Source organism: Nannospalax galili, unplaced genomic scaffold (assembly GCF_000622305.1).
Source record: "Nannospalax galili isolate Female #2095 unplaced genomic scaffold, S.galili_v1.0 scaffold321, whole genome shotgun sequence".
Classification (NCBI taxonomy): domain Eukaryota; kingdom Metazoa; phylum Chordata; class Mammalia; order Rodentia; family Spalacidae; genus Nannospalax; species Nannospalax galili.
In genome coordinates this window covers 583,667-598,401 of record NW_008345972.1, presented here as the reverse complement: position 1 = coordinate 598,401, position 14,735 = coordinate 583,667, and the positions used below count along the sequence as shown (strand labels likewise).

The 14,735-nt window shown below is 46.5% G+C and overlaps 1 protein-coding gene across 5 annotated transcripts in view; it reads right to left on the bottom strand.

Moving 5' to 3' along the window:
• Nucleotides 1–14,735, bottom strand: part of Tns3 (tensin 3) — a 257,511-nt gene that overhangs the window by 185,151 nt on the left and 57,625 nt on the right. For all 5 annotated transcript variants that reach the window (XM_008842184.2, XM_029567904.1, XM_029567903.1 and 2 more), the window contains exon 3: nucleotides 6,509–6,546. Coding sequence is in view for 3 of the 5 variants with exons in the window: in XM_029567903.1 (XP_029423763.1) it covers nucleotides 6,509–6,546 (38 nt within the window). In the remaining 2 variants the exon portion in view is untranslated. The remainder of the gene's footprint in view (nucleotides 1–6,508; nucleotides 6,547–14,735) is intronic.

Sequence of the window (14,735 nt, the reverse complement as noted above, 5' to 3'; positions counted from 1 at the left end):
TATCACCAGTAAGCAGGATTAGCCTGGAAAATTAAGATGCTGGCTGGTCCCTAGGAAGGGTAGAGGAGTTTACACACAGCAGGGAAGGGCACAGACAGAGAGAGTAGAGACCTGCTCTTTAGGTACACGAAACTACAGCAGGGAAGGGCAGCTGAAGCTCTGAACTCTAATCTAGGCACAGTCACCCTGGCTACAGCATCATTGGACCAGGACCACAAATGTCCTCCTGGAGACAAACTAGGGCTGAGCCAAGCAGGCAACAATGCAAGATGCTGAAGGTCAAGGAGAAGGGCAGCGGGCCAGGTGGGAGCACATGAAATAGGTCAGGTAGGCAGTCCTACAGCAAGCCTGGTAGGAGGTCCTGAGGTACCACAGCATAGACAGCGCTGACCAAGGGCCCTTTGGCTCCAGTCTCTAGAAACGAGTCCTTTGTTCTACTTCCAGGAGCCTCACAGAACCTGTTTCAGGAAGGGCCAGCCTGAGTTAGATGCACTGATTGAAACAATTAAGTGAGATTTGTTTACTTCTAAAGCAGACAGCATTCTCAAAGGGAGAATTGAGAAAACACATTGTCCCTTATGCATGCTAATGCTACTGATCTACAACACTCTATGAAAGAGCCTAAGTTTACCAAACCTGCAGAAAATACCTTCAGCCACTGATGCTACAGAGGTCCACAGCAAATCTAAAAGAGAAACAAGACACAGCTTGTGCAGAAGCCAGGACCCTGGGCTTGCAGGGGGCTGAATCCAGCTCTCAGAAGTCCTCAGGGAAGACGCTCTTACCCTGATTTCACAGAGGAAGGCCTGACTAAGACATGGTAAAATCAGAATCCAGACCCAGGTTTCTTGGTTGCTCACTTCTTTATAGGTCCTCGAAGTTTTAAAAGCTGCTTCTGAGAGCTGCACAGTCTCAACACCAAAGGCAGGCAAGAGCAAATGAATAAACCCATCTCAAAGCTCAGGTTCTGAAGAACCCACTGAGAGGGCAGGAAAAAATGTGCCAAGTGTTTCTTGGTACTGTTGATTCTGTTCACATTTGAAGAACAGATGTCCACAGCTGTGACTTAGAGTGCTGTCCCCCAATCCTAGGAAGCTGCAGAGTGCCCTCTAAGGTCCAATGCCCCATCCTGTTCTGTGGGACCCCAAAGCAAGTGGTCATGAGAGTTTGTTATTCTCATCGTGAAAATGGCATTTGTTCTGCTACTTACCTGGGTCCTCCCTCATTGGTCACAGCCTGTCTGTAGGAGGTCAGATGGTACCTTCTGACCTTCTCCAGTCACTGCCAGACAGATAGCCTATCAATGTCCTATGATAGGAGAGGACCTCAACCAACAAACACACTTGTTTGAATTGACCAAGCAGTAGAGGTCATCAGGGGACCCTCTTCCTCAGGCAGACACTGTGTGAAGTCACAAGAAGGGGGCATGGAAGCAGATTTCCCCAGAGGACCCACCTGTAGCTATAGCATGCCTCACTGAGAGCCACCCATCATCTCAAAGATCCATCAAGGGCTATAGAAAGGCGGCCTCTCACTTTACAAACTCAGAGTCCTCAAGGTTCACAGGTATGGTCCAAGCCCTGTGAAGGACATAAGGGACCCATGTTCTCCCCCACCACACCTCTGGCTTCCTGGATGCAATTGACCATGGCTGGTAAGAAATTACAGTCATGAGTCAAATAAAAAGGCAAACTGGTACAGATTTACTTCAGGGATGTGTTGAGATCTATTTTATTTGCTGCAACATTTTATATATATAGATGAGGGGGGGTGGGAGAGAGAGAAAGAGAGACTGACAACTATTTTGAAAAATCAAAAGGGCAATTTTTTTTTACATTATAGTTAATTTAAAACAAATGTAATCTTGGAAGAATATTATGTAGTCATGTAGACTTGCAACACTTTACAATGCAGATGTGTTCTGAGAAATGTGTGGTGACATGGAATTGTCACTGTGTAAATGCTATAGAGTGTGCCTGCACAACTGGGAAACCACTACAACAGTAACTGGTGACGCAACCTCATGGACCACCATCAGATAGCCACTGTTGACCAAAGCGTCATTATATGGTGCACCCCTATAGTAGCTCCTTTTTGGCCTATTGTTGGGATGGGGATAGTAAATCTTATACAAATACAGCTCAAACGTAAACCTTGTGGAAGAACAAACATGTCACCACAAAGTGACATTTACACTGCTAACTACACAAGACAGTATGATCCTTCCAGTCAGAACACACATCACAGCCAGCTTCAAAGTTCTCGGTTAGCCAGCACAGTGACTCACATCTATAATCCCAACACTTAGGAGGCTGAGGCAGAAGGACTGCCGTGAGTTTAAGGCCAACCTGGGTTGCATAGTGAGTTTCATTCTAGCCTTAAACTCATGGTAGAGCACCCGAAAAACAGAATAGCTTATCTCACAGGGGGTTGGGGTTTTGTTGTTCTTTTAAAGAAAAATGTCTTGGCCCTTCTTTTTTACTAATGAAGTTCTTTCTAGGAAAAGATTTGGGTCCACATGGAAAAAGTTCACCACCCTGGTGGAGAGGAGGGTAAGGGGACATTCAGATCAGATACCCTGATCTTCAGAGCTGAAGCCCAAGCACCATCAAGTTCATTCTTTCCATAATGCTCATGGTACAGTTACCCTACTGTGGTGGAGATCACCGGGACATTGTTTTCTGCACAGCAGAACTGCTGATGCTCTAGGGTCTGGGGGAAAGTGGGTCTGGACATAGATGCTAGGGGAAAGCAGAGGTATCCATGGCTAATGGCTTAAGATTCAGCAAAGCAAGAGCTCACACTGGCCTCCTTGCACACACTTCAGAACTTCAGATGGGGAAGATGTCCTCACACATCTGTGTAGCCCAGGTCGCAGCATGGCTGATAAAGAGCAATAGGAAGAAAGGAGTCATGCTGGCTCTGCCCTAGGCCCTGCAGTGGTGTTGAGTACCTTGGATAATAGGGCCAAGGAACCAGGCTAAGACTGATGATAGGTCAAGGGTCTGAGGGTACTATGGAACCCAGGTACTAGACACTGGTACTTCTTGGACTGAAGCAGGTGCTAAACACCAGGACCTGGTGGCTGCTCAGTGCCATCCCAGATGCTCCCTCCACTCAGCTAGCTCATGTGTTCAGTCCCCACGGGGTTGCCTCTGGAGATCCACGATTATAGTTAATGTCTTAAGATTAACTTCTAAGAAGTAGGGGTGTCAAGACATGGGCAGAAGTGGAAATAGCAGATGCCCCTGGTATCCAGGGCTGCAAAGATGAGATTGCCTGGTCATGGGCTCCCTTCCCTCTACGGAAGTCCAGCCTTGCTCCCGTCACAGGGACAATCCCCATGGCCTCTTCTTTCCCCTTTTCTCCAACATCTGCTTTCCTAAAACTTCTGTATTTTTCCTACTTCCTTTTATTCTCGTGAAAATGAGTCAACTGATGGCAGGAAAAAATAAGTCACAAGGCCCAAAGATATCAGGAGTTGAAATGAGTAAGCTCAGCAGCCCAGAGAGTAAAACATTAGGATTTCATATGCTCAACTGCACAAAGACTACTTGACTTCCCCAGGCTTACGCTCAGTGTTATCATAATCAACAGCTAAGACAGGGTCATTTTATGTGCCATATATTGCTCATCTATTTCACACACAAAGAAACTGAGGCTCGGCGCTACCTCAGTCTGTCTGTCTGGGCTGCCTTAAAGAAAAAGAGAAAAGAAAAACTGGGCAACTTAATGGGAATTTATTGTTTGTAGTTCCAGAGGCTGGAAAGAAAGCTCAAGATCAGAGTACCGAAGATTTGATGCTAGGTGTGGATCTGCTTCCTCGTTCTCAGATTGTGTCTTCCTGTTGTTGCCATAGGATGGAAAGGGCAAGGAAACTCTCTGGGGTCTCTTTAGTAAGGGCACTAAGGCTACCAATCATGAGGCCCTACCCACATGACCTAATGAGGCCCCACCCCCTAATGCCTTCACAGAAAGGGTTAGGTTTCAACACACAAATGTGGGGACACAGTCAGACCACAACACATGGATTAGCTTGCTTTCAGCCCAAAGGCCCTATGGAGATGAAGACCCAGGTCTCTACCTCCATCTGCCACTGAGCCCCGTGACCTGGCCTGTCCTATCCAGTAACCTCACCCACCATAGTGGGATTTCTAAGTGTCCCCACTATGACTTGGTCTTCTTGCTGAGACCCTACTAGTGACTCAGTCTTCTCTGTACAATGATCTCTCCATGTCCTCAGTATCAAAGGTGTCACCACAGGACTGGACAGGCACCTGTGATAGTGGCACTGACAGAACAGAGCAGTGATCATGGCAGTCAACCCTACCACACACCACTTGCATGATGCAGGGACTGTGCTGAGGTCTCATCCTCAGGACCACCAACACTGAAGAGTACATGGAGCACATGTCACCCCATCAGTGTGAGGCCAGACCAGTCTGACGTGAGAACCAAGTCGACATCTTAAAAAGCCTCCCAATTTGCTAAAGCTCCATTTAGGGAAGCTGCATAGTAATAAATATACACACAGTAAAGACTCAAAACCCAAAAGCAATTTATGACACATAGTAATCAAGGACCCCCAAACCTAAGGGCAGTAACATGGAAGAAACACGTTCCAATTCCTGGAAGACAACACTGCCTTCCCAGCCCCTGTGCTCTGTAGGATCACTGAGAATTCATGGCTCCTCATTTCTGGACACAATGACATTATATCTTTGGAATGAGAAGATGCTTTGTTACTGCTGATGGCGTTCTCCTCTGCTAGCCAAAGCTGTATAGAAGAGAAAGAGGAAGGGAGGGAAAGAAGAAGGAAGAGGAGGGGGAAGGAAGAGGAAAAATAATGTGGATACATTTCTTCCCTGCCAAGATCCGATATGAGTAAAAGCTTATTTATCTCTCATCAAACTGTCAATTGCTGAGGTTAGAAATGCCATAATCAGTGATGATTAAGGCTTTTGGAATATTCTTTGAACAAAAGAATCCAACCCTCAATAGCCAGAACTGGAAGGAATGATGCAGACCTGTTTCTTAAGAAAGAGGTCAAGGGTGAAAAGGAGGCAGGGGCTGCCAATTTGAAGCTAGCTAAGGAGCACCAGGAGCACTGAGCCATCTCCTCTCCTTTGGCATGTTCTAAAGCTGTTCACACACACACACACACACACACACACACACACACACACACATCTACACATCTGTCAGGCCTGCTGGGAAACTGCTGGTGGCTTCCACACCAATTCTGCTTCCTTCAGGTGATTTGGGTCCGGCCTTTTTCCTCGCTCTCTCTAAATGAGAGAGCAACATCTCAGACCCTCTGAGCTGTGAATGTTCCTGAGTCAGGTAAGTTGCGGCGAGAACATCCATCTTCCAACTGTGTGGGTACCTATGCAATATGTGGATGTGTGCTTCTGTGTGTGCACACATGCATGTGCATGTAAAGAAATGTGTGTGTGCATGTGGGGGCATGTACATGTGTATGCTTGTATATGCAAGTATGTGTGTTTGAGCATGTTTGTGTGTGGAGGAAATATGTCCCTCTAGTCCTCAAATGGAAAACACATGCATGTGAAGTCATGTAGTTCATGGTACTCTGCAGTGTGCCAGCACAGCCTTCAGTGACTGAATCCCATCTCCTACAGCCAGGGGGACAGCCTACCAGAACCCCGGACAGCCTGATGGTCAGCAGAAGTTTTGGGGTTGGTTGGTTTTGGGTTTGTTTCTTTGAGTTTCACTACGTAGCCCTAGCAGGTCTGGAACTTGCTATGTAGACCAGGCTGGCTTCGATCCCACAGTGATCTGCCGGCTTCTGCCTCCTGAATGCTGAGATTAAAGGTGAGTGCCACCATGCCTGGCCCTCAGGAGCATTTCAAAAGGCTGTAGTCAGACTATCCACAGAGGAAATCCCGAGGTGCAGATGCAGACAGAAGGGAACCGTAAGCTCCCTCTTGGTGTTTTCATTTCCAGGCCACCTCACTTCCCTACTCATTAAGGCCACAGCAATCCAGGGATCAGCTGGCACTTTGACCTCTCTAAGGACATGCACGCACACTTGGCCTAAATACCATTTGCCCAGATTTTCCCCAACCACAGTGCACAATTACCTTCAAAGTGAGCCAGCATGCTCCTCCAGGCTAGACGTGTGCCCTGCCCTCTCTATTCCTACCCCTCTACCTCCAAGAGCAGGTGCCAGCATAAGGAGAAACCAGGGATCATTTGTCACTGAGAAAAAGCTGGTAGCATGGCCAGGGAAGGCTTATTGAAGTCTTATCTGAAATCAAATTCTTCAGAATTATTTTCTATAATTATAAACATGCATATCAAAGCTCTTCAGTTTGTTCTTGAAAGGTATACCGACCGTACCGAGCAATATCCATCAGCCGTCTCCATGAGCTCCTTTCTGTGACTGCAGTCCAGAGCACCCCCACCCCCATTTCTGCGTATCATTCAGTGAAGGCCAGCTCAGCTACAAAAAGTCCCACGGGAAAGCCATAGAATGCTTGCTTACCTGGGCTTCACATTTCTTGTGGCAGGAATACTTGCAGGCTGAAGAAAGAGAAAGAATGTTTGTGAGTCAAGCAGCCTCAGAGCGACCCTCCCCAGGTCGCCCTCCTAGAGAAAGTCTAGCAGGAGCCTGCAGGGAAGCCTGTCCCTGACAAGTGGTGGCTGTGCCCCTAGGACCTGAGGTGAGACAAAAGTGAACTGAGTTCTAGCTGGGTTAGCAGAGTACTGCTCAGCGTGCCAGGCCAGGGGTTCAACTCCTAGCACATTAAAACAAAAATTTTTTTAAAGAGCTGAGTTATAACTAACAACTCTCTATTATGTTAGCAAAGGTTCAGATAGCCTGGCTGGAGATTTATCAAGAGTAGGAATATAAGTAGACTGGTTCTTTTAAAGGTTCATCCAGCCACGCTGGAGCCCTAAGGAAGAAAGGCAAGATCTGGGCAGCCAAAAGCATTCCACATGCCTAGAAATTATAACTGATGCCTGAAAAAGAAGAGGAGGAAGAGGAAGAACAGAAAGAGGAGGTGGAAGAGGAGGAAGAAGAGAAGGAAGAAGACAGGAGGAAGAGGAGGAAGAAGAGGAGGAGGAGGAGGAGGCTGGGGCTGAGCCCTGCGAGTTTGGAGGAGGAGGAGGAGGAGGAGGAGAACAAAGCCCCTGACCTTTGGATCAGAGCACTCACAGGAGTGAGAAAGTCACACATTCAGTTTCTGCAGGCTTCCACTTCCGGACAACCTAAGAAGGGACTGTCAGAATAAATTCATGTCTAAATTCCTACAGGGGAATCCTTCAACAGGGACTATTGTATGAGTGGAACGGGTCCTGTGTCATGGGAGGCCCCAACAATACAGACATGGGGCTGGAACCAATGCAATTTCACAGGCTCTCCCCTCGGGCCCAGCACAGGCCACAGCTGTGCCTCAAGGAATAAAAGCCCAGCAGCACCACCATGGTATGGTGTGGTGACCAGGCCCCCGCATGGCAGAGAGGGCAGAGTGGGGACAGTGGGAAAGGAAGAAACTGCAGTCAGCCCACTATAGCCACCCTTGGGAGCATCGCAAAGGCACCAATGCCTACATGGCTGCCCCTGCCTGAGGCTTCCTGTGCAGACTATGCCTCTCTAGCTGGGCTACCCAGAGCAAACCCTAGGACCTTTCTGGGCCTCTGAACTATCACAGCGTCAAATGGAATCCTTCAGGGGCCCCTGCTTTCAAACTAAAGTGATACCCCAAGCAGAAGTATGCAGAGCCCCAGACAACAAGGCCTCAGAAGTCAGGGAGACAGGCCCCAAATCCCAGCTTGGTGCTGTGAGGCCAGGAGCTTAAGAACTTTCCACTCTGTCCAGTCACTCGGCCTTCTGAACAATACTTAACCACAAAGGTCTGCAGACAGTTAGGTAAGGCTGAAGTGGATAAACTTGCTCAAGGCCTAGAAGTCTGTGAACCCTGGGTAGTTAGCAACCTTTTAGTTAAGTTGTTATCTTTGTGTGATCTACTTTTCCAGTTGTTTGTCCAAGCTTTTGAGGTTTGTTAGACTACATACCAAACAAATATGTATTCATCTTTTAATGGACACAATGGTGACCAGGGATTTTGAATCAGAGGCAGACTTCCACTAGAAAATAAAGGGACGTCCCCCATGAACTTAAAAACCCAGACAGAAGTCAGTCCAAGCAAGGGATGACAGGAAGGACTACGAAGAGAGGCAGTTGAGACCTAGGGTTCTGGGTGTGTCACGGGTCTCTAGATGAGTCAAATCAGCATTGGTGCCAATGGAAAATTCTGTGTTTGTGCACATGCACACACACACACACACACACACACACGTTCACATACACATACACACTAGCAGCAGCAGGAACAGCACACAACTGGGTCACATTACATGGCAGACAGCCTTTGAGATGACCTCAATAATCCCCTCCCCCTTATACAATGACTCACTGCTGGTCTGTATGTCAACATAGCATGGCAGAGGGAAGCTGGGTGAAGCCAAAAACACTGTGGCTTCTATCACGTTGTAACCATTTTAGCAGCCCTCCAGAGCAGCCGCTGTAGAGAAAAATCAAGGCCTCCAGCAAATAGCCAGCACTTAGCCAGCCCAGCCTTGCCAAATCCATGAGTGTGCTGTCTCAGTGACAGCAGACTCCAACCTTAGCCAAGTCTTCCAATGACATCCTCTAGAGAACCTGGGCCTGAACTGCCTGGTCACTTCAATCTCACATTCCCAACCCAAGAAGACACGAGAAATAGTAAACAAATGTTTACCAAGGTACTACCAACAGGTTCATGGTAGAGGAACTTTTCAGGCACAGTGAAATCCAGCCCTCTGCACTCCAGGTTCATGTTCCTGCTGTCACAACCTTGCTGTCTAATGACACATCACAGAGAGTCAGTATCCAGTCACCCATAGGGAAAGTGCAGGATCCTCAGCATTAATCCATTGTCCTCTGTGCCCTAATGCTAGCAGTTCCCCGTGTATCCCCCACCCACCCCAGGTGTTCCCAACCTCCAATCTGACTATTTTATGCTTGCTTCTAGGGCCCAGCCAGCTGTCTCTGTGTCCCAAACCCCAACAAATGTCGTATCAAGGTCATCTCCATAGACCATGTCTCTGGAGAGGCTGCAAGCTGGAGATGAACAGCGTCATTGCTGTGTACCACAGGCTATCCCAATGGTAACACCAGTAGAAGCAATAGGAAGTTCAGAACCTGGGACCAACAAGCTTGGATTGCCAGGGATGTTCCCAAAAATCCGTCACACTCCAGCAAGGATTCCCTTTTACTGACAGAAGAGCAAGGTCTATGGCTAGGGCCTAAGGATTCATTCATGGGTCAACTGTGAACCATCTAAGACTTATTGCTAATATGTTCACAGAAGCCCATGGCCAGTGGGGTGGCTCACAGCAGGGATGGTACACCTCATCACCTTCAGGTCCTCCAGCCTAGGAAGGCAGAGCAGGAGGAGAACCACTAGAGTTTCCGAGAAAGTGTCTCCATCTACTTCATCCCTCAGCCCCTCCCACCCACCTGTCTAGACACCACAACCAACATCTCCTCATGCTCTGTTTTAAATACAGGGCTTTTGCCAGGTATGGTGGCACACACCTTTGATCCCATCACTCAGGAGGCAAAGGCAGGTGGATCTTTGTTAGACTGAGGTCAGCCTGGTCTGCTTAGGGAGTTCCAGGCCAATTGGGGCTACACAGTGAAACACTGACTGAAAAAAAAAAAGTCCTATAACTCATCCTAACCAAGTTTTGTTGAAATCATCCTATCTTCCCTGATAGAGAAGTCTGAAGAGCAGAGCCCTCACACTCTGGGCTTGGCTTCCTCCTATCAAAGATGGTCAGCAAGAGGATCAGTAAAACAGTTGGGTCATGTGAAGTGTGTAAAACAGGATTCACATGGTAGCATCTATCAAGGCTTCCATCAGCTGTTCGGAGTTGTGGCAGATGTGACTTAACAGATCAGCTTCCTTCCTCTCCACTCCTCTGGACTCCCTGCCTTCTAGCTGCTGGGAACTCAGGAACCCTCCTGGGCACTGATCTCCCCCCAGCTCCAGGGTCGTGGGACTCAGGGGTGCTCTTTCAGTTTCCATAGACTTCACACTTTACAGTGTCCCCAGGGGGCCTTATACCAATGGCCTCCTGGGTGCTCCTGGGTAACAGTCCGGTGTCTTCACATCTACTGTCCACTGACTCCTTCCAGAACCCTGTTTCCCAACTGGCTCAGGCCCCTCTGTCATCCCCACACCCACACAGAATTATCCAGAAAGATGGCATGTTTGGAGAATTATTGTGTACTTGTTCTGCAATCGAGATTTTTAGGAAGCCCCTTCTATTCCAGCCAGTGTCTGCTGCCTCTTCAAAACTTAACTCTCACTTCCTCTTTGCCCACAGAATTTTATTTAGTCTATCTTCCCCCTCACTCCATGCCTGTGTGAGTCACAGAAAGGTCACCCCAGACAAAGGGTTAGGTCCTGCTTGGTCTGGTCCTTAGTGAGGTTTCATAAAACTCTGGGATCCCCAAGACCTCATAGGTTGATAAGGTCAAAATATCTTGACTTTCCCTTTCTCGTTAACACAGCGGGGAAACTTTGGTACCTCTGCAGGCATTTCATAAACAAGACCAACCTGTGCTAGTCACCACTCTATTCTGCACCACCAGATGCGCCAGTTAAAATGCCAGCTTCATTCAAGAATGTCCTGATGAAAAACTGCAGTAAACACCTCTTCACTAGTCGGCAAGAGCAAAGAGGGGTCTGCATGGAGCATGTCTCGGCATCTGGGAACAGGGTCACCCGGGAGTAGGATCACCCAAGAACAGGACTAGCATAGCCGCGGCAAGACTAGCACTGCAAGCCGTCAGCCGAACCAGCAGCTTCCTCATAGAACATCATTTTTAGTTGAAGGAAATCCTGGCAGACAAAATATGATTATTCAGAATAGAATGCACACCTGTTTCTCAAAAATAATCAGAGCAAGCCTGTTATACCAAAACTTAAGATTTCAAGTGGAAATTCGATTTTTAGAAGATCTATATCCAGAACCAAGATCTTGGCCGACAACTCCTAGAGGTTTCCTTGAAATTTTAAAACAGTTGCTTCCACACTGAAGTGGTGTAGGTTAACAGGACCAGGAACTGCCAAACACCAGGATACCATGCTACTTTCTAGGTTAAAGATCCGCTCAACAGGCAAGACTGGCCAAAGAGATATAAGAAAACAGTAAGGAAATTGTATTGATTTCATTTTAGAGTCCACAGAGAAACAAACTTTAAGAAACTATCAGTTGAGTTTTAGTGTAAAGTCCAAACATATTAGTCCAAACATATCCTTTCCAACTATGTCTCTCATGAGGATGCCTTTTCTTCCAATTCTTTAAACAGTAAGCAGAAAAATGAATGAAGAAGCAAGCAGGAAGCACCGGCTTCCAACTAAACAAAGAGCCACAAAGCCCCACTTCTCACTCTTTTGAATGTTTGAAAAGTCACTTTTCATCAAAAATATTAACATTAACATAGAATACTGCTTTTAAATGAGTTCATTTTACATATCACCTGTTTCCATCTCTAACATGTTAAACAATAATGGATAAAAGTCAGTCACATCTACAGAGTCTTCTAAGTGGCCTGAGACACAGGGTGATGGTGAAGGCCATGTGGCTCACATCAGCAATGACAGCCCAGGTACGGGTGACAACCCCACTGATGCTCTTTGATTAAGTCCTTAGAATGGGGGAGAGATTCACTTCTGACCAAGGGAAAGGCAAGTAAATTTGACCAGGGGCTTCTGGAAAAAGACCTTGCTCTCTTACAAAAGGTACACGAGAAGGAATGGCCTCCTCCTTGGAGCTAAAGCCCATGAAGAGGAAGCCGGTAACGTCATGTTGCACAGTGGGAGCCCAGACACGCTGCTCAGGGCCCACCAGCCCTTGCACTGCCTTCTCCTGACCCAGGAGAAGACCCATGCCATGCTGACTAAGGGGGCTTCAGGCCCTCTAGCCCCATGCCCCTTGACTCTGGCTGCCATAGTACCACATGCCTTCAAACACCTTGTCCCACTGACTCCTGCAGTGACCACAGAAAAAGGCACATTCTTAATCCTTTTTCCAAACCTTAAATAGAAGCACAAGAAGCCAGACATCCTTATAATTCCAACACTCAGGAGACTGAGGCAGGAGGATCACAAGTTTGAGGCCAGTTGGCACTCCTAAGTGAGTTCCAGGCCAGCACACATCTCAGGTGAGCCTGACTGAAACACATGGTGAGCCGGAAGGCAAAGGCTCTTCTGTGCCTGGGTTCCACAGTCACTAGATTAATAATGCAAACATCTGTCAGAAGCTGCCCCAGGGTAAAGAGCTGCTGTCCAAGGACCCAAGGAGCTAAGGGCTCCACTCAATGAGGACCCACCTGATGCCTTCTGACACTACATCTCCTTCTATAATGAGAAATAGGTCTGTGGTAGCAAAGTCCCCTTTCTGCTACGAAAAGAAAATTACCTAGACTGTAAGAATGTATATACATATATATACATATATATATGTAAAATATTAGGTAGCTATTTTAAAAACATGCTCACTGAAGATTTAGCATGTGAAGGTGCTTCCAGTAGTCAATATTAAAAGATACAAAACTCCGTGTATAATATTAAATAAACTTTGGAAGGGGGATGAAGGGCTTATCCACCCATAAGATGGCACAGGAGAAACATCACTGGTCACAGCAAAGACGGAACACAACAAAAATGGGCAAACTGTCTAGGCATGAAAACCAGTATCATCAATGACATGAATTCCAGATGTGCCAACTATGAAACTGGCAAGGCAGAACTGAGTATTAGATGTTACAGAACATCTTTGTGACACTGAGAAAGGGTAGACATTCTAAAATAAGGAAGCAGAACACAAAATTAAATGAAAAGGTAGGTAAGTCTGAAAAGCCAAACTTTATAACTTTTATAAGATTCAAATATCACAAAGAGAAAAAGAAGAGGAAAAAGGCAAGTGAATGAGTGTTTGCAATGTAAGGGAGAAGGGCAAGAAATGGCAATTTGTGGGGCTGAAGAGATGGCTCAGTGGTTAAGATCATGCACTGCTCTTGCAGGGGACCTGAGTTCGGCTCACAGCACCCACACTGGACGGCTCACAACTGCCAAAACTCCAGCTCCAGGAGAGCTAATGGCCCCTTCAGACCTCCACAGGTACCACACACACGTGGCATACAAAGACCAGCACACATGCACATAAATATAAAATAACATTTAAAAAAAAATAAATGGTATTTTAGAGGTCAAAACCATCAGAAATTGGCAAACATTTTGCCTGATACAATATTTTTTTAAAAACTTTTTTTTATTTTATCGGGGCTGGAGAGATGGCTCAGTGGTTAAGAACACCGAATGTTCTTACAGAAGACCCAGGTTTGAATCCCAGCACCCACATGGCAGCTAACAACTGTCCATAACTCCAGTTCCAGGGGATCGGACGGCCTCTTCTGTCCTCTGCAGGCATTGCACAACACGGGTGTACTTACCTACATGTAGGTAATACACACATGCACATAAAAAATAATAAAATATTTTTTAAAAAATTTTATCAAAGTGATGGGGAGATATGGGAGCAGTTGGAGGGGAGTGAGTGGGCATGGATTTGATCAAAACACCTTTTACGTTTATATCCCTGTATGAAATTCTCAAAAAATAATTTTTTTTAAATTATCATTTTTATGTGTCTGAGTGTATTACTTCTAATGTGTACGTACACCTACGTCATGCCCACAGAGGTCAGACGAGTGCATCATATTCCCTGGAACTGAAGTTATGGAATAGTTGTTAGCAGCCATGTGGGTGCTAGTAATCAAACCCAGATCATCTGGAAGAGTAGCCAGTGCTCTTAACTACTGAGCCATTTCTCCAGTCCGTTGATAGAATATTTTTAAAGATATATTCCTAACGTAGTAAAGTCTTAGATATCAAGAAGAAAAATGTTATCTAATTTTAAAACAAGCAAGGGATTTAAAAGTCTATTTTCCTCAATAAAAAGAAATGTGATGGACACTGACTTTTCATACTAACTAGATAGGTGGAACCAAACTTCAAAGGAAATGACACTTTTCATCCCACCAACTGCAAATGTGGAAAGCTCAGAAGTCTCAAGTGCAAGATTTAATGCCCTTCGGCGCTGCAGGCTGCACTCAGAATGCTTTCTTTGAGGAGCCTGATCTTGTTCCTGGGTTCAATGGCTTTAAATCCTGTCTGCCTGCACCCTGGGCTCCACAGCAAAGCATCATCACAGCACACTTAAACCCCCTAGTCACAGGGCGCTTGGCAAAGCCTGGCTTAAGAATCCAGCTCCATCTGGCCCCAAAGGCCCAGCATTGTTCTGCGTTGTCCTGGAAGTACTATTCTTCAAAATGCCTCCCTAAGTCTTGGGAATCCAGGCTGCAGGCTGACAAGGTTGTCAGAAGCTTTTATACAACACTACACATATTTACCAAGTTATAAATGAGTGCTCTCTGCTTCTCGTCTTACCAGCACTTCTGTGTTCTGGGAACCCAGCAGGCTGTGTCCACAGTCCACACCACTTCCACAAGCTCTGTTCCAGAAAGGAGCTGAAGGAAGGTCAGTTCTGCTAAAACCTCCTACCCTTTACGAAGAATTACTGTATGCTCTGCGTAAAGGGCATAAATGTTATCTCTGGGTGGTGTGCACATACAGACAAGCATGCAAGTGTAT